This window comes from Mesitornis unicolor, unplaced genomic scaffold, assembly GCF_000695765.1.
Source record: "Mesitornis unicolor isolate BGI_N332 unplaced genomic scaffold, ASM69576v1 scaffold17945, whole genome shotgun sequence".
Classification (NCBI taxonomy): domain Eukaryota; kingdom Metazoa; phylum Chordata; class Aves; order Mesitornithiformes; family Mesitornithidae; genus Mesitornis; species Mesitornis unicolor.
The window spans coordinates 34,267-57,074 of NW_010187694.1; the positions used below are offsets into that span (position 1 = coordinate 34,267).

General features: G+C 45.0%; 1 protein-coding gene across 1 annotated transcript in view; it reads left to right on the top strand.

The window, feature by feature from the left end:
• KLF7 (Kruppel-like factor 7 (ubiquitous)) overlaps window positions 1–22,808 on the top strand; it is a 62,211-nt gene that overhangs the window by 34,094 nt on the left and 5,309 nt on the right. The window contains exons 3-5 of the mRNA XM_010185542.1: window positions 14,487–14,610; window positions 21,399–21,686; window positions 22,440–22,524. Of these exons, the coding sequence (XP_010183844.1) occupies window positions 14,487–14,610; window positions 21,399–21,450 (176 nt within the window). The 3' untranslated portion in view covers window positions 21,451–21,686; window positions 22,440–22,524. The remainder of the gene's footprint in view (window positions 1–14,486; window positions 14,611–21,398; window positions 21,687–22,439; window positions 22,525–22,808) is intronic.

Genomic DNA, 22,808 nt, shown 5'->3' on the forward strand with positions numbered 1-22,808 from the left:
AAGCCACTCAGGGGAGAAAGAGTGGCTGGGCCTGTAAACAGGAGGAAAAGGTGAGCTGTAGGTTTGGAAAGACCATGCTGCCAATGGGGGGGTGAAGTAAAAACATCTACAGAAGGAGCCACCATGACTGGCACAATAATCCAGCCCTAGCACATTCTCTCACACTTATTCATGGAGCAGACATCGGTGCAAGCAATGACATTTTGTCTCCTTTTAGAGATGGAAATTTTCATCCAGCCTTAACACATGCATGGAGATGAATTGCCAATGTAATGGAGAATGGAGAGGAATTAGAATGAGCCAAAACCCATGCGCAGTCATCAGTACTTCCTAAATTAGAAAACAGGATATTGCTGGCGAGTGCAAATAAGCCTAAGGGTGATCTGGCCTGTGACCTATGGAAAGATTAGTCATGGCACGTCGCTGTGTCTCCCAGATCAAAGACCTCTGGAGGAGATTTCTATCTCCTGCCAAAACCATTCATATCAGCCTTCCTTGCAGTAATGTACAGGGGAAGGCATGAGGTGGCATGGGTGCTTTCTGGCTAGAGATAAAGCATCACATGTAAGCTGACCAGGAAATCCTTAAGATTGGGATAGTGATAAAAAAATTACGCTTAGGGGGTTCTGCTGGGGTTTTATGAGTATCGGAAGGTTTTGGGTTTTTTATTTATCCACGTAAAACCAGAATCTGATACAACCTACGCTCAAGTCTGAGAAACAGCAGTTGGGCACCTCTCTTCTTTATTTAGGTTTCTGAAGCCTAAAACAAGTGGGAAATAACCATGTAAATAGATGTTTGGAGTCTACATGTGATCTTAAGATAGCACTTAAGTGGAGCTTGTTTCACATTGTCAGGACATCTTATTTTAAATTATATAGTTCTGTGATGCAAAGTACTGGGTGAGAGTAACTAAAACAAACAAATCTACCCTGCAGGAAAACAAATTACTACATTTGCAATAAAAACACAAGAGATGCAAGAGTATTAGAAGCAGCATTAACGAACAGGAAGGTTTTTGTGGTGGGAATTAAAGCAACGGAGAAGAGCTTTCCCAAAGTGTTGGAGATAGAAGAGGAAATGTCTAGAATTTGGAAATGACCAGAAGAGAACAAATTGAGGAGAGTAGACTGGATGGTAGATAAAGATGATTAATACAAAGAAAAGGAGAAATAGAGAAAATAAAGGATATCTGTGTCAGTGATACCACATGAATGGGAAGCTGCATTGCTGTGTTGTTAGTGTGGTAGGACCTGTGAACAGGAAGCCAGTGGAGAGAAAGAAAAGGCAAATAGGGCACCAATTCAAGATTTTGAATAGTGACTTATGGAAAAGCATTTGGGAGAACAGTGTAGGTAGCCTAGGAGAAATGAAAGCCAAAGCCCAAGGTTTTTTTGTTGCACGAAGACCCACAGCTTTGTAGCAAGTCCCCAGCTCTGGAGGATGCTGAAGTTCCTACGCCAGCAACTGAAGCAACAGGTGAATCTTCCACTGGAAACAAGAGCAAGGGAATTGAAGGAGGGGTGTGTGAGGAAGACCTTCATTCAGGGCTGGATTTGTTTTGGGGTACAGTTGCGTTGCCAAATTGGAAAGACGTGTTTTGTCGTGGGTTTGGGGTTTTTTTAAGTTTTTGGGGTAAAAACGTAACAAGTTTTTATCAAAATAACCCAGACTTGATCATGAGCTCTTTAAAGCTTTCTGGTTTTGAAGCCTTTTGGCCATTTGGCAAGTTTGGAGGGGAGCATTGTGATTTCACTGTGGATGGCCAGAGCCTCTCTTCATTATTGCAACGAGAGCTTAGGCTGAGGAAATGAACCTCCCTGGTGGCAGGAAGACAGGCCCTGCCAAAACCAGCCCTTGCCGTTTAAAACACCGGTGGTGGTCATCCATTGCTTAGTTGCCAATACCCGAGTCCTCAGTCCTGTGTTTCTGCTCCATCATTTGCCAAATCAATAGCACAGAACAGTCCTGCCATTTTGGTTTGAAAATGTAAATAGCTATTGTTTGTTTGGTTGGTTGTTTGGTTGTTTGCCATGTGAGATGACTTTTGCCACAAGGGAGACCCAGAAAGTGATGTTTGCTGTCTGTTCAGCAGCTGCAGGAGGGAGAGTGCAGGCACCTCTGAGAGTTATGGCAGTGCCTCAGTAAGGTGCAGAGGAGCCATCTCTAGTTTGTCACCTAGTGTTTTCTTTATACCCATCCACCCCTGAGCCACTGTGAGGCACCCAGCAAGGGTCCCTTAACATTTGGGATCACAGAGAAAGACTGGAAGAAAAAACCCTCAACTTCTCTCCTGCTGATTTCCCCTTGTGTTGCTGCTGTCCCACACTGGATACAAATGGCAGGTTAACAATGAGAGGCTATGATTTCCAAGTCCATTTGTCCAAAGCACTGGCACTTCTGAAGTTTTTGAGGTCACACCAGGCCTGAATCAGAGGTGTGTGCTCAAAGGTGCCGTTTTAGGCCAAGATGGGCTTGCTGGATGAGAAAGGCCTGAGCAGGCTGGGAGAGCTGAAGTGCTCTGGGCAGGGAAAGCCAAGTGCCACCTCAAAAGCAGGTGCCAGGTTAGGTTCTTTCAAAGCACGGCGTGGGTATTTGAGTTTGGGTCACATCCGGGCAAGCAGCCAGGAGCCTGAATGGGCCTCCCCTAATCCTGAACCTGCCTTTCACACCCCATGCAGACACAGTCCCGCATACCTGCATACCAGCAGCAGCAACTTGCAGGCAGGAGTGGATGAGCTGCAAGGCTTCGTGGAAGCTGACCTAAATACAGTGGAGGCATCCATGCCTCTGCCAAGGGTGGTGGAGTCCCAGATAAAACCACGAGCACCATGGCATAGGTGGTGCCCACCATATCGCAGAGACCGGCTGCGGGTAGGGAACCCAGCCAGGCCTGCATTAGCACTTAAGATTAATGACTGAAAAAACGTATTTAAAGATAGCTAAAGGGCAAGCTTATGATCCAGAGAATGCAGAGTGGATTTTCTTAATAAAATTTCCTCTTTCTGTTTTGCTGGAGTTTAGAAGAATATGTATTTGTGTCTTCAAAAAACTTCAACACCACTCTCAAAAGCCAGTTGGTTACCACATGTCAAGCAGTGAATGGTAATGTGCTGCAGTGGATTAAAATGCATGGGAGACAAGGACATCAAGGGAGGGCAGTTTAATGCAGCCATTTTGGAAAGGGGAGGACAAAATACTCCATGGGACTTGCTTTGTCCACAGGTCTCTGAAAGTGACCTAAACCTTTGTGCCACCACGGAACCAAAATCTTTCACTGGTCAGCTTTATACATGATACAAAAGCTCAATAAGAATTAAAAGCCTTTACAACATTGCAGGCCAGTTCACAATCCCAGCAGTCCCCATTTGTAGATAGGCACCCAAATGCTGCATTGGGTACGTTTGCTCCTGGAGGTATTTGGCCTTCAAAACCTGGGACTGAACGCTGGGCCTGCAAAAACTGAATGCTGAAAAAACGTGCAGGTTTGTGAGCTAAGCTAATGGTGGTAGGCATGTGTTTTGAGATAAAAACTGATCCCCAGCTGAGTTCTGAAAGAAGGGTGTCCTCGCTGTATGGCAGCGCACACTCGGAGGCTTAGTGGGGATTTATTCCTTCCCCCTGTACGTCTGGGCTCTCACCACTGACAGAACTTAATAGATTATTTGGACAATTTTGCAATGTCATTCTAGCTTTTCATGATGACTGTAAGCAGTCATTAGTGCACTAGGAAGCTTGTATTAGTTCTTGGCAATGAATGTTACAAAAATACAGGCATGCACATCTGTGTGTACTTCAGTACGTAACTGCGTGGAATGTACTCTGGTTAATTTGGCATAAAGTTGCATTTGGACAGTTTCTTGTAGGTCACCTGTAACTTTGCAAACCTTTTCCTTCTTCAGAGTGAAATTTTCCACATTTGGTCTTTTTCCAGTGTGGTTACTGTTTGTTATTTTAGAAGTTGGAGGAAAAATACTTGTTTTTTAGGAGAATATGGAATGTGTGTTAGGGAGGGGCAGCAAGAAAAGAGCTGTCCTCAGTGTTAGAAGTTTAGCTAAAAGCTTGGCCTATGAAATGGATAAATAGCCTCTGAGTAGAAGACTAATATCTGTGATTATCTGGGTAAAAATTAACTTGAATGGACTAAGCTATGATCTGTTGTAAACTGACTGCCATATGAGTGTGGTACACGTGGTAAAATTTTATGGCTACTTCTTTGCAGAACCCATAGAATCCCAACGGTGATTCTTCTCCTGGGCTTTGTTTGGCTTTGAATGTGTGTTAGGAAATGTGTTTTCATACAGAAAACCTCTTTATTTTTAAAACTTTTCTCCCTGAAGATGCAGCATTATCCAGGAATGGAATGTCAAAGTACACTTGGTCCTCCTTTAGTTACATTCGTCTGGCAGCATGAGTGACCTGAGTGGTTTCCAGCTGGGTGCTTGTACCTCCCTTAGAGCTGAGGACAGGTAACCGTTGCTGCCTTTTCCGAAATTCAGATGAAGAAGCTTCCTGGCCGTTAAAATTAATTATCTTGTTGCCCTGTGCTCTTGAGAGCAGGCTGCTCGGTTCACCAAGGTTTGCCCAGCAGCATTGCCAGGACCTTTTTACCAAGTGCTGCATGAAGCAGTGAGGAGCTCCCATGCCGCCAGGCACAGCCTCCAACCTGCAGCCCCAGGAGAGGGAGAAAGCACTAGGGAGGAGGGGATCTCGCTCAGACATCGCCCACTTGCCACTGCGTAGGTAGCCCTGTCCTGACACCAGGGCAGCCCTCACTGGGAGAACTTGCCAGTCTGGTTTTTAAGCCCAAGCGCATGGTTTCCCTTCCACCTCCACCCCCAAATCAAATCCAGTGTCTGAATAAAAGCATCCTGGGTCTTCTTCCAATTTTCTTTTTGTTGTTGACAAATCTGGGGAACAGAAAGGAATGTATGTTATTTCCCCCCCTTTTTTTTTATTCTGGTGGTATCTTTGCCAGTGTGCATCTTTTTTTTTGTCATCTTTCTCTGATTTTTCAGTGACAAAAGGGAGAAGATGAAGTGACATGTAAATGGTGAAAAACATCAGCACTGTACTAGTTTGAATAAGCAAATCCCCACATTCATTAGCAAAAATACAAAGCAAACCATTTAAAATGTTAGCATTTGGAAAAGGGGGCATCTGTTCCTCTTAATTCTTTTTCATCAGTTCTCGTTCCTGATACACGTTATATTTTGCCTGGAATTTCTCAGAAACTCGTGGCCTAAAACGTGGGTGTCCTAAGAGCAGATCTTTGATACACTGCATACATAAAGGGCTGTCTTCATTGTTCACCCTCTGGTATAACTTACGGAAAACAAAGGGAAGAAACACATTTCAGGGACCTGGAAAAATCTGACCCAGTGAACTGCTGATTTTTTCTCCTTTTTCATCTCTTCCTTCTGCTGCTGCTACCTTGCCTTGCATCTTTGAGCTCACAGAGCTCCACTGAATCTGAAACCAAAAGCCTTTATTAGAGGCGATTTTTTTTAAAGTTCTTGCTGCTCCTCTGGGGACTGAAGTAATGGCAGCTTGAAGCAGCGGAGAATGTGTAATTAGGGCAAACAGCGATGCCTCGCATGGAGGGGAGAAACTGGAGGAGAGGAGGGGAAGCGCACAACAGCCCGGCGCGCACAGGCTGTTACTAGGAGACCCCGGCACGAAATGCATGCGATGCAGGGTGCTAATGGGCCAGCCCGCGCCTGGGTACCAGCCCGACCTGCTGCACAGCTGCTTCTGCCCTCCCGTTGCCAAGCAACCCCATCCGTTTTTTTCTTTTCTTTTTCTTTTTTTTTTATATCTTCCCTCCTTACTCACTCATTCTGGAGGCTTAATTGGGTAGTTTTGCTGCCGGTGTTGCTGCCGGGTGCCTGCCTGGGCCTGCCGCTCTGCTGCTGTCCCCAGGGCCCAGGGTTGCGGGAGGAAGTGCTGGCAATTAATGGGGCAGAAGTGTGGGTTGTGCGGCCGTGCTGGCGCCGGTGTCCGTCCCCCGGCCCTGCTCCCCGCCAGCCGTCGCTTCCCTCCGAGAAGAGCTGCAGAGAGCAGGGTTTGAAAGGGGGAGCGGCGTTTTGAAGGCTGTGTCGCTCTCCATGGCAGTCTTGCATAGACATGGGGAGATAAAACGTGACATTCCTCCCTGCCTTTGGTGCTGGGCGCGTATGGTATCGGGTGTTCATTAAATGCGTCCTCTCAAGTAGGGTAGAAAATGAAAAATTTCCATTTCTTTGAACGCTGCTCCATGCTTCGCTTTTCTCTGCTTTTCAGCTAGGAAAGCGGGCTTTGTGGATGTGTGCTAGATGCTTGTGTGTATGTGTGTAAGACATAATGCTGCAAAAATTCATTTAGTTTTTGTGTCTTGAATGGCTGCATGCTGAAGACTGCTGCTGGCTCGGTAGATGAGATTTGGCAAGGCCCTCAGGGACTAATCCGGAGCTTTGAAGTTTGTAGAAAGACTGATTGGCCATTGGGTCTGGTTCTTAACCTCTTTTCCCCCATCTCAAATACAGAAATGATCAGATCTATCTCTCTATAAGGGCACTGCTGACCTTTTTTGGATGGAAGGAGCTGTACATCGTTCATGGAAATGTACTGCTTTTACACTTGATCATCCCTGCCCATCTAAAAATAGGTACAACCTTCTCACATTGTGTAGTTCACAATCCTGTCACATTCCTCTTCTGCCCTGAACTGTCTCCTGCCAGCTTTTCTCTTGTGCTTTGTCACCCTTTCAAAGGCTTTTCCATCCTTCCAGCAGGTGGCAGAACTGTGAATAAAACACTTTTTTTTTCTTTTTTCTCTTTTTTGGTAGAAAGCATTGGTGAGCCACTTCAGCACTGACCACTGCCCCACCTTCCATTACTTTGTAATAATAAAAATAATAATTAGGCTTTCTATTCTCCAGCAAAAATCAATTAGGAGTATATTGAGGAATGAAAGGCTCAGAAAAGTATCTGAAATTGATTTTTGTAATTAGTTTTACTGGTTGATGGGTTGCACGCACATACGCTTAGATGTTAGCATTGATCTCCAGAGGATGTGTGTATTAAATAGCCGGCTCTTCCTTTTTGCTAAAGAAATGAGCTTATTAATCTTAAAAAGAGCGTGATGTTGTTGTGCGCTGAACTGCAGCTACTCAGTAGCTTTCCTGTAACCTCAGCAGCTGCCCGAGCCGTGTGATGGTAACTTGCTGAATCTGGTGTGGACGTGGGGATATTTATCAAACAGCAGCTCTTGGGCTGCTCCACTTGAGTGTCTCGTATTTGACGAAGGGTGCGTATGTAATGGGGGGGGCCAGGCATGGGTGCTAAGGAGACCTGTCTGGTGAGGAGATTTTCAGGAGTCCTTAAAACTGAATGTCCTTCTGCACCATACGTGTATTAAATATCACGTAGCTTTTGCCGTAAGAGGAGAGGAGTGACCGGTAACATTTTCTGTTGTGCCATGTGCTATGTGCTGATGTTCAGCTAATTAGAAGAATTATGGCTCAGCTTCATTGGTATGCCATGTATGTAGCTTGTAAAGCTCTCAAGGATCCTTGGAGATGAAGAGTGCTACATTAAATATAAAATATTGTTAATGTGATGTTCCACATTAGGCATCCCATTGTGCTGTGGCAGACTTTTGTAATAAAATGCAAAGCAAATATGAATGCCTGTCTGGCGTTCCTCTGCAGGGCGATCTGGGGGGCTGCTTCTCACTGAAAACCCAACCAGCATCTGGCATTTCTGAGCAGCTTGTGTTGCACCAACAATGTCCCCATGGGCACCGGCCTCTGAATGACGCCTTGGTTTGTCCCGCAGTGACACTGCTGCTGGCTGCAGCAGCACGGTCCTGGTCACCAGCCTGGGAACAGCAGGTCCCAAAAGGATTTTTCAGAAAGGGTGGTGAGAAAAGTGCTTAAAACACTCTCTTAAAAAGTCAGTGGGACTACTTGATTCTTCACACGTTTCTTTGCACGGCTCAGGCCCCCAGAGCTTCTTTAATGGGAGAAATCCAGACAAGAAATCTTGGATTGAATTCCTTTTTCAGTTGTAATTTGCAGTTTGTCTGGTTCTCCAGGAACACCAGTCTTGGAGCAAGCATAGCTAAAGCTGTCTTTCAATACGTATTTTTAGACAGTGAGGCTTTTAGAACTGGTATCATTTTGAAGAGTTTTTAATTCATAGATTTTAAAAAGGAAGGAAATATTCTGTGTTTCTTTTGTAAAACTTTTTTTTTTGATCCTGAAGCTATATGTAAATAATACACAGCGGATTAGAACACATGGTGATTTTACAGGGAGTGTTTCTGTTATCTTCTTAAAGACACTTTTGCATGCTAGTTTTGAGTAGTTACTTAGCACAATATTAAGGAGCTCTTACAACACAGTACAACAAATGTCTTTGAGTGGCCTTCAAAATGTGCATACAGACAGGATTTGAGTTTTTTCCCCTCAGTTTCTTTAAGGATTTTTGGCTAAATCAGTCATACTGCAAAAGGAGTCCTGTGACTGTACTACATTTTAGCACCAGCGAGGATTTTGACTGTGATTCTCCACTGTAGTTTCTAGGGTTGGTCTAATTTACTGAAACTCACAACACATGTTTGTGCTGTGGTGATCAAGGTAGGGTGCAGGGGAGGGAAAAGGAAACAGATATGGATGGATAATCATAGTATCTTTGTTTACTTTTAAAACTGTAAAGATACAGGGTGAAACTCAAGCCGTAATGGTCATTTTTCCAATTACTTCAATGGAGCCATGATTTCATCCCATGCCATTGCCATCTCTTGTGATCTTATCATGCACATCCCAGCATCTGGAGGGTTTTCTTCTTAAAGCCCCCACTCTTGAAATCCAGGGAATAGAGAGCAAACTGCTTTCTCTGTATTTTGCAATAAATGTTTCTAGCCTGCAAGGCTGCAAAGAGAAGTTTAAAATCATGTCCCTAGGTTATCTACAAAGCAGAAGCAAATGATCTCTAAATATTATTGTTTTCTTCTTTAAAATCTCATTATTTCTGTTCAGGACTAGACTCATGACATTTTAACCCTTGGCGCTGACAAAAAATGCTGCAGTTCTATAGTAAGATTATACAGCTTAACGTATGACATGCCCAGTGTCCATTCTGTGCTGTAGTTTCTCAGTCATGACAGTGTCCTCAGCTGATCTCAGTGATGTACCTCTGCATCCTGTAACCTACAGCTTCTTGTTGAAACAGCTACTGTGAGGTCTGTAGTGAACCTGCTTTACTCCTCGAATAAAATAGGAAAGAAGTACGAAAGAAATACCCCCAGGACCTAGTGGATGCCTGTTGAATGTAGGTGACAAGGACAGAGAGTCACTGGATTTTGAGAAGAGTCGTCCTCACTGCTGTGTTTAGTGAGGGAATATTTATTGCAAAGGTTTGTATAGGGTTTACAATCTAAGTTTGTTTTGGAGAGAAAACCCCACGTTCTCTGGTTTGTGCCTGGAGAGCAAAGAAACATTTGCCTGCAGTTGAGCGAGGGCCCCGTTTACCCCCAAAGGAGAAAAATTCACCTCCAGTCACTCCCAGTCTGCCTGGGGTCTGGCGTGTCACACTCCACACATGCCTTTGCCTCTCCATTAACCTGGAAAAGATCCATAGGTGGCTATTTCAGATGATGGCTTTCGATATCTAAAGTTGGATGAGATGAAACTCACCAAGACTGCCTGAGGCTGGAAAATGGACGGAGAAGTCCCAAGGGCCAGTGCGGTGTCTCCGTGACAGGACCAGCCCAGCTCAGTCGGTCTTGTTTTGCTGTGAAGCTGGTGTATGTTTACCACCGTAGTGTTGCTAGGATTGTGTGCTTGGATTTCTCCTATTTTCAAATGATAAATTTTTGGCTTTCTAAAGAAAGCTATACCAATCATTTGTTTATTTTTGTTAACTAGAAGCCTGATATTTACAGCTGTGCATTTGTCTTAGTCACCAAAGTAATAGTGACCAGGTTTCAGGGCTGCCAAAGTCTGACGGATTTTTGTTATGGCTCATAAATTCTAGCCTCACTATTGCATGTTTCCCATACATTTGCAAAGGTCTTTGTCCTCCAATTACCAGGTTGGACCAGGCAGGATGAAATAAGGAGGATGGAGGGCCAGACTGTACTGAAGTGTGCTTTGGAGGTACTTTTAGAAGAAGAGCTAGATTGTGTGAGATGCCATAAACAGAAGTGGAACAGAGAGCCTATTTCCCAATTATCCTGGTCTCAGGGTCTGAAAATATGCTGCAGGAAGATGAAAATCATTAAATAGGCTATGGACTGCAGGACAGAGCCACAGTGAAGAGAGACTGCTTCATAGACGTGTGCAATCACAATGGACTGACACCCTAAAGCATATGTGAAGGGCTAATAGCATTTCTGTACCTCTGCCTTGCTGATGATAAAAGTCCTGCTAGACAAGTAGGTCTCAGCACAGTGCTCTGTGCACTTGCTGGCATGTACAGGCTGCTTCTCAGAGATCCTCAGCAGGCAGCTAAGGATGCGTCTGAGTGTTTGCTGATGATCGAGTCCCCTTTTGAGGCAAGTTTTGTGGTTGCCCCCTTCACTGTGCTCTGCTTCAGCCCGGCTGGAGCGCATGCGTGGTTTTGGATGTCCTGTTCCGGGAGGTGCTCTGCGAGTGCACAGCTGGCACGCTTCCCCTAAGACAGGTTCAGGCCACAGGACCGGGCTGTGGCTAGCCAGAAATAACACCCTTCAGATGCACGCGATGCGGATGCTGGGTCCTGTGTACTGACTGTTTCCCTGTGCGGCACTGCTCTCTGATGCATGGGCTGCCTGAGGAAAACGGAGGGTGGTCAGTAAGCTCGAGATCACTAGGTAGCGGTCTCCACCTCCCCGGGAAAAAAATTAGAAAAAGCTGAAAGCCACTATCCTGGGTCAGTACTGGAAGATTTTCCATAAGCAAATGGTAACGTTGTTTTAACACTAGTGCTCATCTCAGAAAATCTGTGTAATTCACTGCTTGAACGTATGTCTGTGTTGCTGGCTGCAGCCCTTCCCAGGTATGTCTGTGGATGTGTGAAGGCTGAACTGGCCCCACGGTGTGGAGCACATTCTGAACTGAAACAGCTGAGTATTTCACAGCTGCATGTCTGGGTGTCTGCTTCTTTTTGGATGTGCATTGGCTCCCCCTTTGAGTGCATTTGTATAAATGGGGATTTATGGATTTGTTTAAGCACCACACAGATCCTTGTGTTGAATGAAGGTGACTTAAGGAGTAGAGCCTCCTTCCTGGGAGTGGCTCACAGGCACGAGTTTTAAGTACGGTTATTAATTTTGAGGAATTAGAGCCTGAAAAAAGTCAGTGTGGCACAGCTCTGTGATGTTCCTATTTTTAATTGGATTTTGAAGCTCATAATTAATTTCTTAAAAAGGAGCAGATCCTGGCCCTGTAGAAGTGAGTGGGAGTTTTGCCATTGCCTTCAGCAGAGGAGGATTTCACCATCCATCCTTTTATTCTCACTAATCCTCTGCAACAGAAGAGCAGCCTGGCACGTGGAAGGGATCCTTCCCATTTCTTCTCCCTGCCGTTGCCAGTAGTGAGGTAGGAGGACCCTCCCCCCTTCTCCATTCCCATGCTTCCCACATATGTACACCTCGGCAAGATGCGCTTTCCTTTCGTCTTCGGGTAAGGTGAAAGCAGCCATTAAAGGAGCAGTTTGTTCTGTGTGCAGAGGTATGGGGGTCTCTCTTCTCCCTCTCATGTTTTTGAGTAGCTGCAGGAGGGCAGGAAATCTGACCTCTCTGAGGTCTCTGGGTCAGGGAGCTGACTGACATGGCTCTAAAGGTCACCCTGCTCCTTCGCATTTGTCTTGTGCCACGTGGAGCACTGCACGCAGCGTGCTGTCTGCAGCACAGAGGTACAGCCTGATGTTTTGTGGAACGGGGCTTGGGTTACAGAGAAAAAGCATCTGAAAACAAAACTCAGCTCAGGGCTGTGCAAGGCCAGACCAGGAGCACTTGAGAGAGGAGCCCCTGCAGCAAGTAACGGAGATATGTGGCATCCCATGGGTTTACCAGTAATCATGCTTGGCATTTCTGTCTCTCGTAACCTATATATAGCGCTGTACAGTTTCAAAGCTCTTGACAAATGTTAACAAGCCAAACTCAGCTTCAGTCCTGATAGCTCTTGTTTTGCAGAAAGCCCCGGATGTTTTTCCTTCACCCTTCTGCTCTGTGGGCAACTGCGTCTTTCAGATTTGGCTGAGCAGTTGCCTTCTGCGTTTGCTTTGCAGTGTGTATAGCAAACACGTACTGCAAGGCAGTTTGTCCGCTTCACTGTCTCCACTCTAAAGTAGGCACTAGAGAGCGTCAGAGAACCAAGGAAGCTGAGTTATCATCGAGGCTTGTTTACTGACTGCTTTTAAAGTAATGCATGAACTGTTCAGACAAACCCGGTGTGCCATCACAGACCAGGGCAGGGGAAATCCCTTTTCTGTGAGAAGGGGAGAGCAGATGCACTGTGCCAGGTCGGATGTCAAGGGCTGCAGGGGGAGAGTGCCGCAACTGCAGCTCTGGTGTCTGGGGCCAACGCTGGTGACGGTGTTAGAATTACAGTTGAGTAACCAGCTCAGAAACAAGACACCAGCGCTTGGCTCACTAGCAAGAAGTTTCTTCCTTTTTTTTTCCTCCTGAAGAAATCCGATTAAAAAAAGAAAAAAAAGAACAAAAGGCGAGTGTGCAGAGATGACCAGACAGGCGCAGCCCGAGGGAGATGGTGTTATTGTTGGCTCAGTCCATTGTCCTGTTGGGCATTTCCCTGTGGTGGGCTGCGGCACCAACAGAGACACCCAGGCTGGCCTGTCTGCATTCAGGGTCTGAGGGACAAGTGGGTACTTGGCAGTCTTGCAGGCTGCTGCCCCCTCTTCATTGCTTTACCCCAGTGAATCCTTTAATTCAGCTACTGAGCCAAAGAAACTTCTCAGAGACCAGTAAAATGGCTCAACTCCAGTTAATGTCTCAGGCCACTCTGCTGTTCTCTCTGGGGTGGGTGACCACTGTGCAGCAGAGCTGCCAGACCAATAAGAAGTCTGCAGAAACTCACCAGAGAACAGCTTTTTATTCAGGTATTTTGATGCAGTGCTCTTGCCCTCTTCACTTTTCTTGTTCTTTGGCCTCTCCAGTTTGTCACCTTGAAATACATAGGTCTCCCATAATCAGATCTCACTCCTTTACTTGCTGAATAGACATGCTAAATATAGAAATCTGTGTCTCTGCACCGAGAAATTTGTCTGCTGTGGCCGAGCAGTTGTTTCACGTGACTGGCATAGAGCGGCTGTACAGACTGCAGCTTCAGTTTGGTCAGTGGTGGGCTTTTAAAGATCACCTTCTGAGCAATTTTAAGAACAAATAAATAACTAATAATGCCTTCTCTGTTTATAATTCCCATCTTCGAAGCTTGGTAGTGAAAGTGATTTCTTGTCTGCATTTTATCTCAGCCGCCGCCTCTTCTAATGCATCCTTACGGCACTGACTGCGTGGGGAATGGTGACATGGGATTTATGTAGGAGGAGATGCACTGGAGCATTTCTTCTGGGGAGAGAAGATACATTTGCATGCACAGGAATGCATGTGCACTGAATAAGAAAGGGGAAGCATTAGACCTTGGGATTCTTCATCACAAGGTGCTAATGATTCCACGAATGTTACACCATGGCAGACTTTGATCTGCAGAGACTGGTTTGCATTAGAAGACAGGTAGACATGAGCACGGCAGACCAGAATCTCTCCTGTCTTATCGCTGCACTGTTTCACTGCCTTGAGTGGTATGGTTAGTATTTTGGGGCAGAGTAACAGCTGATAAAGGTGTAGTGCAAAAAGCCTGAGGGACCAGCTGATTTAAAGAAGAAAGCATTTCTCCTCTCACACTCACTGTCCTGACGCATAATTTCTTGAACCAAGGAACACTTTCTCTTGTCAGAAGCAACTAAAGAAGGTGCAGTCCTGGGGCGCAGCGGGCATGAAAGCTTGGGGGGAATGGATGTGAGTCTGGCCACGCAAGAGGTACATGGCAGCCAGGGTGAAGCGTGCGATTCAGTGGTAGTGGTAACTCTGGAGGGGTGCACACCTGCAGTGTGTTCAGGTGTTAGTACAGCCACTCATGGGTACCACAGTAATTCATCTGTAGAGAGAGCTGAAAAACTGACTGAAAATCAGGCTCCAGCCACACAGCAGGACAGGCATATGGGGACATTCTGAAGGCTTCTTTGAAGAGTAAATGACTGGTTTTGTTAGACATGGGAAATAAGGTTGTGCAAGAATTTTAGCAGTGGTAAACTTAGGGCTGGATCCATCCTCAGTACAATGCATTGTAAGCCCTGAATTGTTTCCATCCCATGCTGGCATGGATTGTGTGACGGGCTGACCTGCCTGAGCGGGACAGAGGTGAGGTGGGAGGACACAGGGCTTGCAAGTGGAGTACTCAGTAATTCTGCTGCCACGCTGACTGTTCTCTCCTCCCTCTGCAGGTGAGAAGCCTTACAAGTGCTCGTGGGAAGGGTGCGAGTGGCGTTTTGCACGGAGTGACGAGCTCACGAGGCATTACAGAAAGCACACGGGTGCAAAGCCCTTTAAATGCAACCATTGTGACAGGTAATGCAGCCTCCTAACACGGTGTTCGAGCAATATGCAGACATTGTGAGCAGCATGGAGCTGCCGGCTCCTCAAGACGAGAGACCTGGCTCCCAGCAGAGGGGCCCCTTCTGGTCTCCTGTCCCACTGCCTCAATACCCCAGCCAAGGGAGATCCACTCTGCCCCTGTCCTCTCTGCTGCAGTGACCCGGTGGGCTGGCAGAGGGGGAATACTTCCAAGCAGCCTAAGCTCTCCATCCCACAGCACAAAGAGAAGTGAGACCCGGTGTAGGTCTGACTGAAACCTGCCAGGGTCTGTTGTGGGCACAGGATTCAGTCCATAGATCTTGCTAACGCTCTTAAAAGCATCCAGGGGACCCTAGACCACTTTAGTGATAGACCTCTTGACAAAGCATCTCCACAGCTTTCCATCTCCTGGTCCTATGAGTCTGGTGCCCTCACAAAGGCAGAGCTCCCTCTGTTTGCTCTGCTTTAAGGACTACCCCAAGCACTGCTGGCTGCCTGCATTTGGCAGGGTGGGCCTAACAAAACTGATGGGCCTCACAAATACATGGGTGTACGATAAGGGGAATGGGGAGCATGTGTGGCTGTTGTGCTACAAATCTGTAGGAGACGTCTGGGAGAAAAGCACTTATTTTCTGTACAATCATTGTCTTCCCTTAGCCGTTGTGTCCGGGACAGCATGCTTCCCCAGATGAAACAGGGGAAAGTCAATGAAAGACAGAAAAGGGCTTAATTTTCGAAAGCACAGGAGTGATTTAGGCACACAGTTCATGGGGTTGTTTTGTGTGGGAATCTTTTCCTACCATTTTAAATCTCACCCTTGGTATCTATTTGATGTGGGAAATACTCTGCACCTTCATTCTGTGTGGGACCGGTTTAAAAGCCTGGCAGCTGCCCAGAGCCAGGGTTCCTGAAGAGCCTGTCGTGCAACTGTCCTCTGAGCCCTGAGTTTGCCTGGTGAGCTGAGCACTCAGCAGCTCCCACTGAGAGCCGTGGTTACTGCCACTCACTGCTGATTCCTTTCTGCAGTCCTCACCACTTTAGCTGCTTGAATCACGAGCTCATCTGAAAAATCTGGTCATCTGTGCGTGTTTTTGAAAGCTGGGTTCTTTGAATTTAGAAACAAAACTGAAAGAAAACCCTACTCTCCATTTATCCCAATTGATAAGAAATTAGGGTGGAGCAAAAGCAATTACCCCTGTAATGACTCTTGACAGCACTGACAGGATCGAACAATGAGCACTTCTCCCCCTCTCACCCCCCCAGCTGGAGACTGGCAGTGCCCTGGGTGAAACCTGGATCCACTACTGAGTAATCAAATAATGTGCTTGCATCTGAACATGTTATCCAGCTAATCCTATTTATATATATTTTTTAAAAAGGCTTAAGAAAATTACCCATCTTTTTAATGCAGCACTAAGGTTCTCTGCTCTGATAAGGAAATGTTTTTTAATACAATAAAGGCTCTAGGAAGCCTCTGGGTACACCAGACCAGCAGAGAACATGCGTGGAGAGAGGATGTGTGGGACATAAACAAGGGACCCCGTCCTTTTATGGGAAGGAAATTCGATCATTTTCACATCCTGCCTTTCCAAGAGCTTCATCTCCTTAAGTGTTCTTCGCCCCTCGTCCCCCCTCTTCCTGTCCCCCTTCCCCCATGGAGGGCTTCCTCTTGGATTATCTTTTGTTTTATCCCTGGATTATCTTTTGTTTGCTCAGAATGAGGGACAGGGTAAACCAAGTACGAACCTCTGGAGTTCTGTTTTTCTATAAGCACCTCTGTGAAGGAGAACAGTTTTGCTCTCTGTTTTAAATGTAAGACATTGCCTTTCTCTTTTCTTTCCTCTGAAGAACAAACCAACCATCCTGGCCTCACAAACACACAAACACACACACACACACACACACACACACACACAGAGAAAGCCCCAGGGTTTCTGTGTCAGCACAGACAATATTTTTAGCAGAGATCTAAAGAAATACAGTCAGTATTTTCAACTCCTCAGTCTCTTTCAGCCCTTTGTTAAGTATTCATTCTTCTCCTTCTACATATTATTCCTTCCTACCTAGGTTTTTCCTTTGGCAGCCATCTAAGTCACTGCAGTCAAGAGGTATATTCCTGCAATCATCTAATGCATTTTCTGCTCTTCAGCTGGATCTGTAGATGAAGGAAAAATATCTGTTGATAAGTTAAGTGTGCTGGGGTTTGTGCACTGTTAAACTCCATGCACAAACCATCTGTGTGTGGTGGTAGGAGACAGATTTATCTTTAGTCTCCCAGTCAGTTTTTGCAGGCTTGTGGAGTGACGGTGCCTGTCCTTCTTTTGGCCCACTCTGCCATACCACTGTTTTTCCTTCTTTTCTCATTCACAGATCTCTCTACTACCACCTATTGCAGATTTTCCCTTAAGCAAGCACTGAAACGTGTGCCTAAACTGTCCTTAGCTATTTCGACAGGCTTTTAATGTTAAAGACACCCCTTCTTGAGCCAGGGTTCCCAGCTGGAGAACAGTTTCTCCATATTTGAACTGCTGCTACCGCTTATTGCACCCACCATTGTTGACAGGAGTTGTAGTCTCTCCCTCAGACATCTTTCTCCAAATGATAGCGTTTTGGAGCTATTTCTAACACCGCTGACATAGCACAAAACATATGCCTGTTGTTGTTAAGAGGTGAAGGCCATAACTTGGCAATCAGAGCGTGAAGGCGGTGATTCACGTAGCAAAGAAGGGGAATATTGTGCATGCTGTCTGCCTGCGAGTCCCCTCCCAGGCTGTTTTCAGATTCATTTGGTCTCTGACCTTTTATCTGACATCAAAGGGCTATTAATGTCCTCAATGTGCAGGTCAAGATAAGAAGATGTGATTCTCCTGCTGTCCCACCCCTATCCCAACACCATGCAGCCCACAGATCACATTGTTTGTTATAGCTGGCAAACTACCACTGGTTTGAGCAGCACCATATGTACTGCAAATGGTGTGTGGTTTGGTGGCAGCGGGGGAGAAAGGAGAATCAACTAAAGTGGTGCGCAAAGCAGCATACAAGTCCCTAGTGCCTTCCAGACACAAGGGAGATGCTGGTTATTAGCATTCCTCAGGAATTATGCTCTTCAAAACACAGGGTAGGGTTATGTTCCTCACATAGTGCAAGCCCTCAGCACTCCAAGGGGAAGATGATGACAGAGTAGTGTCACTTGCTTGTTCTGCATAAATATGTGTTTAGGAGAAGCAGCTTAGTGCCAGACTGCTAGGGTATATATTCCCCTGTGTGCGTACACGCACGCGCGTGGTTTCCTTTTTCACAGCGAGCTAAGAGCGTGCTTAGCTGGAATGAACACATCCCACAGTGGCGAATCCACAGCTGGTAAGAAAGACGACTGAGCCATATATTCTCTTATCATCGTAGCTACCTTCCCTCTTTCTCCCGCAAGGCTTCAGTGTGGAGCAGAACTGTGTTGCTAAGGAGATAGAACAAAAAGAGAAAGGAAGGAATCGTGTTTGGGAGCAGGGAATTTATGTATCATGCATCACTGTATGACTTTCAGAATTAGGTGTCTTATTCCAGCATAAATGGTCCTTTCTAGAACCTTTCTAGGAAGAGCTGAACTGAGAGAGACATGATGGGGAAGATGGTGGTGGGCCCACATACAATGCGCAGAGCTGGTCTGGAACTGGAACAGGGGTAGAGGGAGAGGTGTGGAGCAAGGTTTTGTCTCACCGGCAGGACTAGAGACCAGTGAGCCACTGTTTCTTAATTTCTGAAGAAAGGGGTTTCCCTTGACAGCTTATCCTGGGGAGTCTCTTCCACTGCTGCCTCTAGTTCCAGAAGGAAAAAACACAGGTGTTCATTGATCAATGGCTTTTTTGACAGTGTGATTTAGCTGCAAAATGTTGTAGGGACTGTTTTACCGTTCAAAATAAATGTCCACATCCACCAGCCTTACCAATAGATACAACTAACCAAATCGGTCAGCAGGAGAACATGAAGAGTTAGAATTATACCAGTTTATTAGCTATAAATTAGCGAATATGATACCATTTTATTAGCTACACAAATATTCTAGGGCTGAAAAATATACTAGATGCTAATACAGTGGTTATTGCTGTGAAGCAATGTATTGAATCCATATTTTTAACAGATCTTGCTGTGCTGTGACTCAGCATACTTTTTCCTGGGTTGCATCCATAATAGAGACAATTGGAGAGGAAAAGCCGTGCTTGGGTGGTGGTCTTATGACTAGTCCTAGACTGAAGTGCCAGCTGGTGCATGTCTTTTTGGCAGCCACTCAAGCTGTTGTTTTGTTTTGGCAGCCTTTGTAGCCAGAGCATGCTGCTTTCTCAGTTTAGACTGACGAGAAAGATGTTGTCCAAGGGTGCATTTTGGCACCTTAGGGCTAGAAAATTCTAGCTGTGCTGAGCCTGTTGTGTTGAAAGCCAAGTGTCCATTGTCAGATCCACGTCTGTCTCACTGTGCTTCATGTAGGAGCTTGGAGGAATGCAGCCTCCATCCTATTTTGAAGTCTCTTAATTTTTGCCACTCTGAATGTGTTAACCCCCTTGTAAGCTGCTACAAATCAGCAGAGAACACCTGACTTGAGCAGAGCTGTGCTCATCCACAGAAGATGAGTATCTAGCTTTTTTTCTGGAAGTTGTCGTCTTATGAAGTTTCTTTGTCTTAAAAATGCACCTCTTGATCACTCATCTCTGCATATAGATGCAGATAGATTGCTTGTGTAGGGGAATACAGAAAAGATCCTGTAGCTGTTTAAAATATCTTCATTTTTATATTTCTTGTCTTTCTCAGCCTTTCTCTGCTTAGGGTGTTTGTCCTCTGGGTGTTTGCCTTGAGGCTGAGTGTTCTGTTTGGCTTTTTTTTTTTACTGAGTAGTTCAATTCATTCTTTTATCTTCTTCTTTCTGAAAATTATGGACTACTCAGCTACTGCTTTTTTGGAATTACATTCAGTGCCCACACATGAGCTATCCAGGTTTTCACATTAAGCCATTTGGGTATTCTTCAGACCAGTAGAGGTGGCGCTTTTATACTCCAAATCTGTGGGGCAATGAAAAGACATTGCAGGCAAGTTACATCTGGAAGTAGCTTTTCATGGTGCCCTCAAAGCCTTCAAAACCAGCTTACTTAAAAGCCAGATATGTGGGGTTTTGTAAGTTATTTATACTAGATGTTTTTTGCTATTAGTAGAAATAAACAAGCCAGTGTCTTATGGCTTAGGATGGAAAGAAGACAAGCCAAGATTTGCAGGGAACTTGGAAATCTGAATTTTAGTGCACAACTTGAAGAATCTACCAGAAGTTTTAATTTCTGAGAGTCTCTGAGTCTTGGTGCTCTGACAGTCGGGCTCCGTTTTAGGGCTTTAGGGTAGGCAGCCAGAACCACTGTCCTGCGGTTTGCTCTCTGGTGCCATACAGACCTTTAATGACTCTGTGGTGATGGGTGTGAAATGGGTTGGTGCTTTCAATCCCATTTCTAATGGGTATGAAGTAAAAAAAATATTCTTGCTTACTGGCAGTCTTGATAAAATGGGGTATATATTGAATAACAAGGAAGAAAAGCACTTGTCCTGAGAACTTATTCCCCTGATCACTCTGACAATATCTTGGTGGTGTGAAGTGCCTGAATTTGGGCTGCTGTTCCTGTTGCTTTGAGTGCCCTGCAGCATGTCTGCTACAAGGCAGCTGTTCTAGAATAGTAGTTCCTGATTAACTCTTTGTGGGGTTGCTCTTCTCCTGAACTAAGTGTGTTCTATTCTGAGTATCTTAACCCACTTCCCAAGTGGATTAATTCATTTCAGAAGAAGGCAGTCATAAGCCTTTAGAGAGGAAGTTAATCAAGAATAGATGCTTCATTTCAAATTCATGCCCTCCCTTATTCTCAGTTAACTGCATGTTTAGACCAGCCCTAAACCTCAACTAGTTCTCTAGGGTCGTTGCTCTAAGTCCATCTCATGAGCATCCATCTACATGTTCAGAATGTCAAAACATTGTATTTTCTTATGAGATGGAGAAAGATGGCTTTGTGGATAAAGAACAGAAGCTGAAAGCTGAAGTCCTGGCATTTGTTTTCTGGTTTTACCACACTTTTTGTGTGATTTACAATTTTCTTGCCTTCTCTGTCTCTTAATTTTCACTCTTATGAAATAGGCATAGTACCTTATCTTCTCTCAGCATCCTTCAGGGAGATAGCATTCATCAACATCCACGTATTAACACCAAGATTCCCAGCAGAGAACAAGGGAGACATACATAGCCTGATGGATTGCCAGCCTCCAAACACTGAACCAGCTTTCCTTCCAGTCTGCAGTTAGAAAAAAACTGGCATCATACTTTGGTGCTTGTTGCAAGTATTGGTACTGGGCACTTGAGAAAGCTGGTGTTTTGTTTAAACTGATGTTGCTGAGTACTTGAGCAAAACTGACTTGTTTTATTTCAGTTTTTTATATGCACACACACACGCTTATACTAAATACTTGATTTTATACTACAGGTGCATAGATGAGCACTCTTCCCTGACGTTTAACTCAGTGAAAGAAGAGAGGAACAGAGAAAGGAGAACAGTAGTCTATTTAGCTGCTGAAGAGCCAGGATAGTTGGCTATCTGTGGTCACACAGGTCAATCACACAGGGTTTGGTGGAGATCCATATATAATCTAAGGAATGTCTCTAAACCTGGATATATATTTCCTCCTGTACATAAGGAGGAAGGAGCAGGGACCCTGTTTTCCCAAATCCTGTATTTATTTCAATTTCCACTTGCTTTATTTTGCAGGTGTTTTTCCAGGTCTGATCACCTCGCCCTCCACATGAAGAGGCATATCTAAATATCAGTCAGCTTGGCATGGATGTCGTCTGAGCTAAGTGTTGTGAGATGAAAGTGGAACTCAAGTTACAATGTGCTGCCTCGCAGGAGAAGAGAACTTGATCACCTGTAACCTTCTGTACAGAGACCACATACTCACACTGTCATGCACCCAGTTATACTTCAATACGTACATCGGTTCTTTATGCCTTGCCCCAGCTGGATGGGAGAAGATGCAGGCGAGGAAATGGTATAGAGGTGAAGTCAATGAGAAGGAACAATAACTTACAGTACTTCATCCCTCTTGGATTTGTTTCCTGTTTTTGCTAGTGGAATTCAAAGAAAACAGAGGAGGCTTCCCTGCAGGTGGACGGCAGTAGGAGGGGCTTATTTAACTTGCTTCTCAGTGCAACTCAGTAGGAGAATATGTCGTCTTGAAGTTGCATATTTGTAGCACTAACTTTCTTTTTAAATAGATGGGGGAAAAACAATGACCTAGAAAACCAAATCCCATTTTGGTAGCCAAAATTAACCTCTTGGTTCATTTGTTCTTTGTCTGAGAATTCCTAATGTCCAGTGCATCAGACTTCTCACAGACACTTTGACCTGTCTTGGTTTTGGTTCTTCTTCCTAGAACTGAGCTATTGAGATCCTTTTAAGTCAATACCAGTGGCCTTACTGGCAGTAGACTGTGGAGTGACACTTGTGACACAAATAATCCTCTTTTGGCCTGAGTTTATGTAGACTTCACGGAGGACTATATTTTTGTTGGGTTTTTTTAATTTTAATTTTTATTTTGGCTATTGCACAACATATGCACTAGGGACTCTGGAAGCTGCTGCCATGATGGCTAAGTGGCCAAGGGAAAAGCCCCTGAGAAACAGCACCTAATATCTCTGTAGGCCTCACCTTATTGCCATAGCTAGGACTTCTTGTTTATTTGTTGAACAAAAAACTTCAAAAGCTTATTTGGAAGCTTAAATATTCTTTTCTCTTTTATCTACGAACAAGTGATCTTCAGAACTCCTTGTCTTCACCTGGATATTGGTCTGGGACTGGCCACACAGGCATGACTACAGGATTCCTTCCACACCATGTGAGCATGTTAGCCACAACCCACAGTGACTTAGTGATGAATTATGTTGCTTTTTCTTGCTGTTCTTCTATTAACCAATTTAAAATATTAGACATTTGTTTGTGTAAAGAGCACCTGCAGACATTTTAATTTAAAGCTAATGTTTGTTGAGCATCTTACACACAAAAAAAAATATCCAAGCCAAAAATCCTGCTCCAGTCTCTGAGTGGGAAATTGAGAACCTCTTCCAAGTACAATGGCTTCATTCAGCATTAGCCTTTTAAAGAAATTATCAAAGTCCTCCG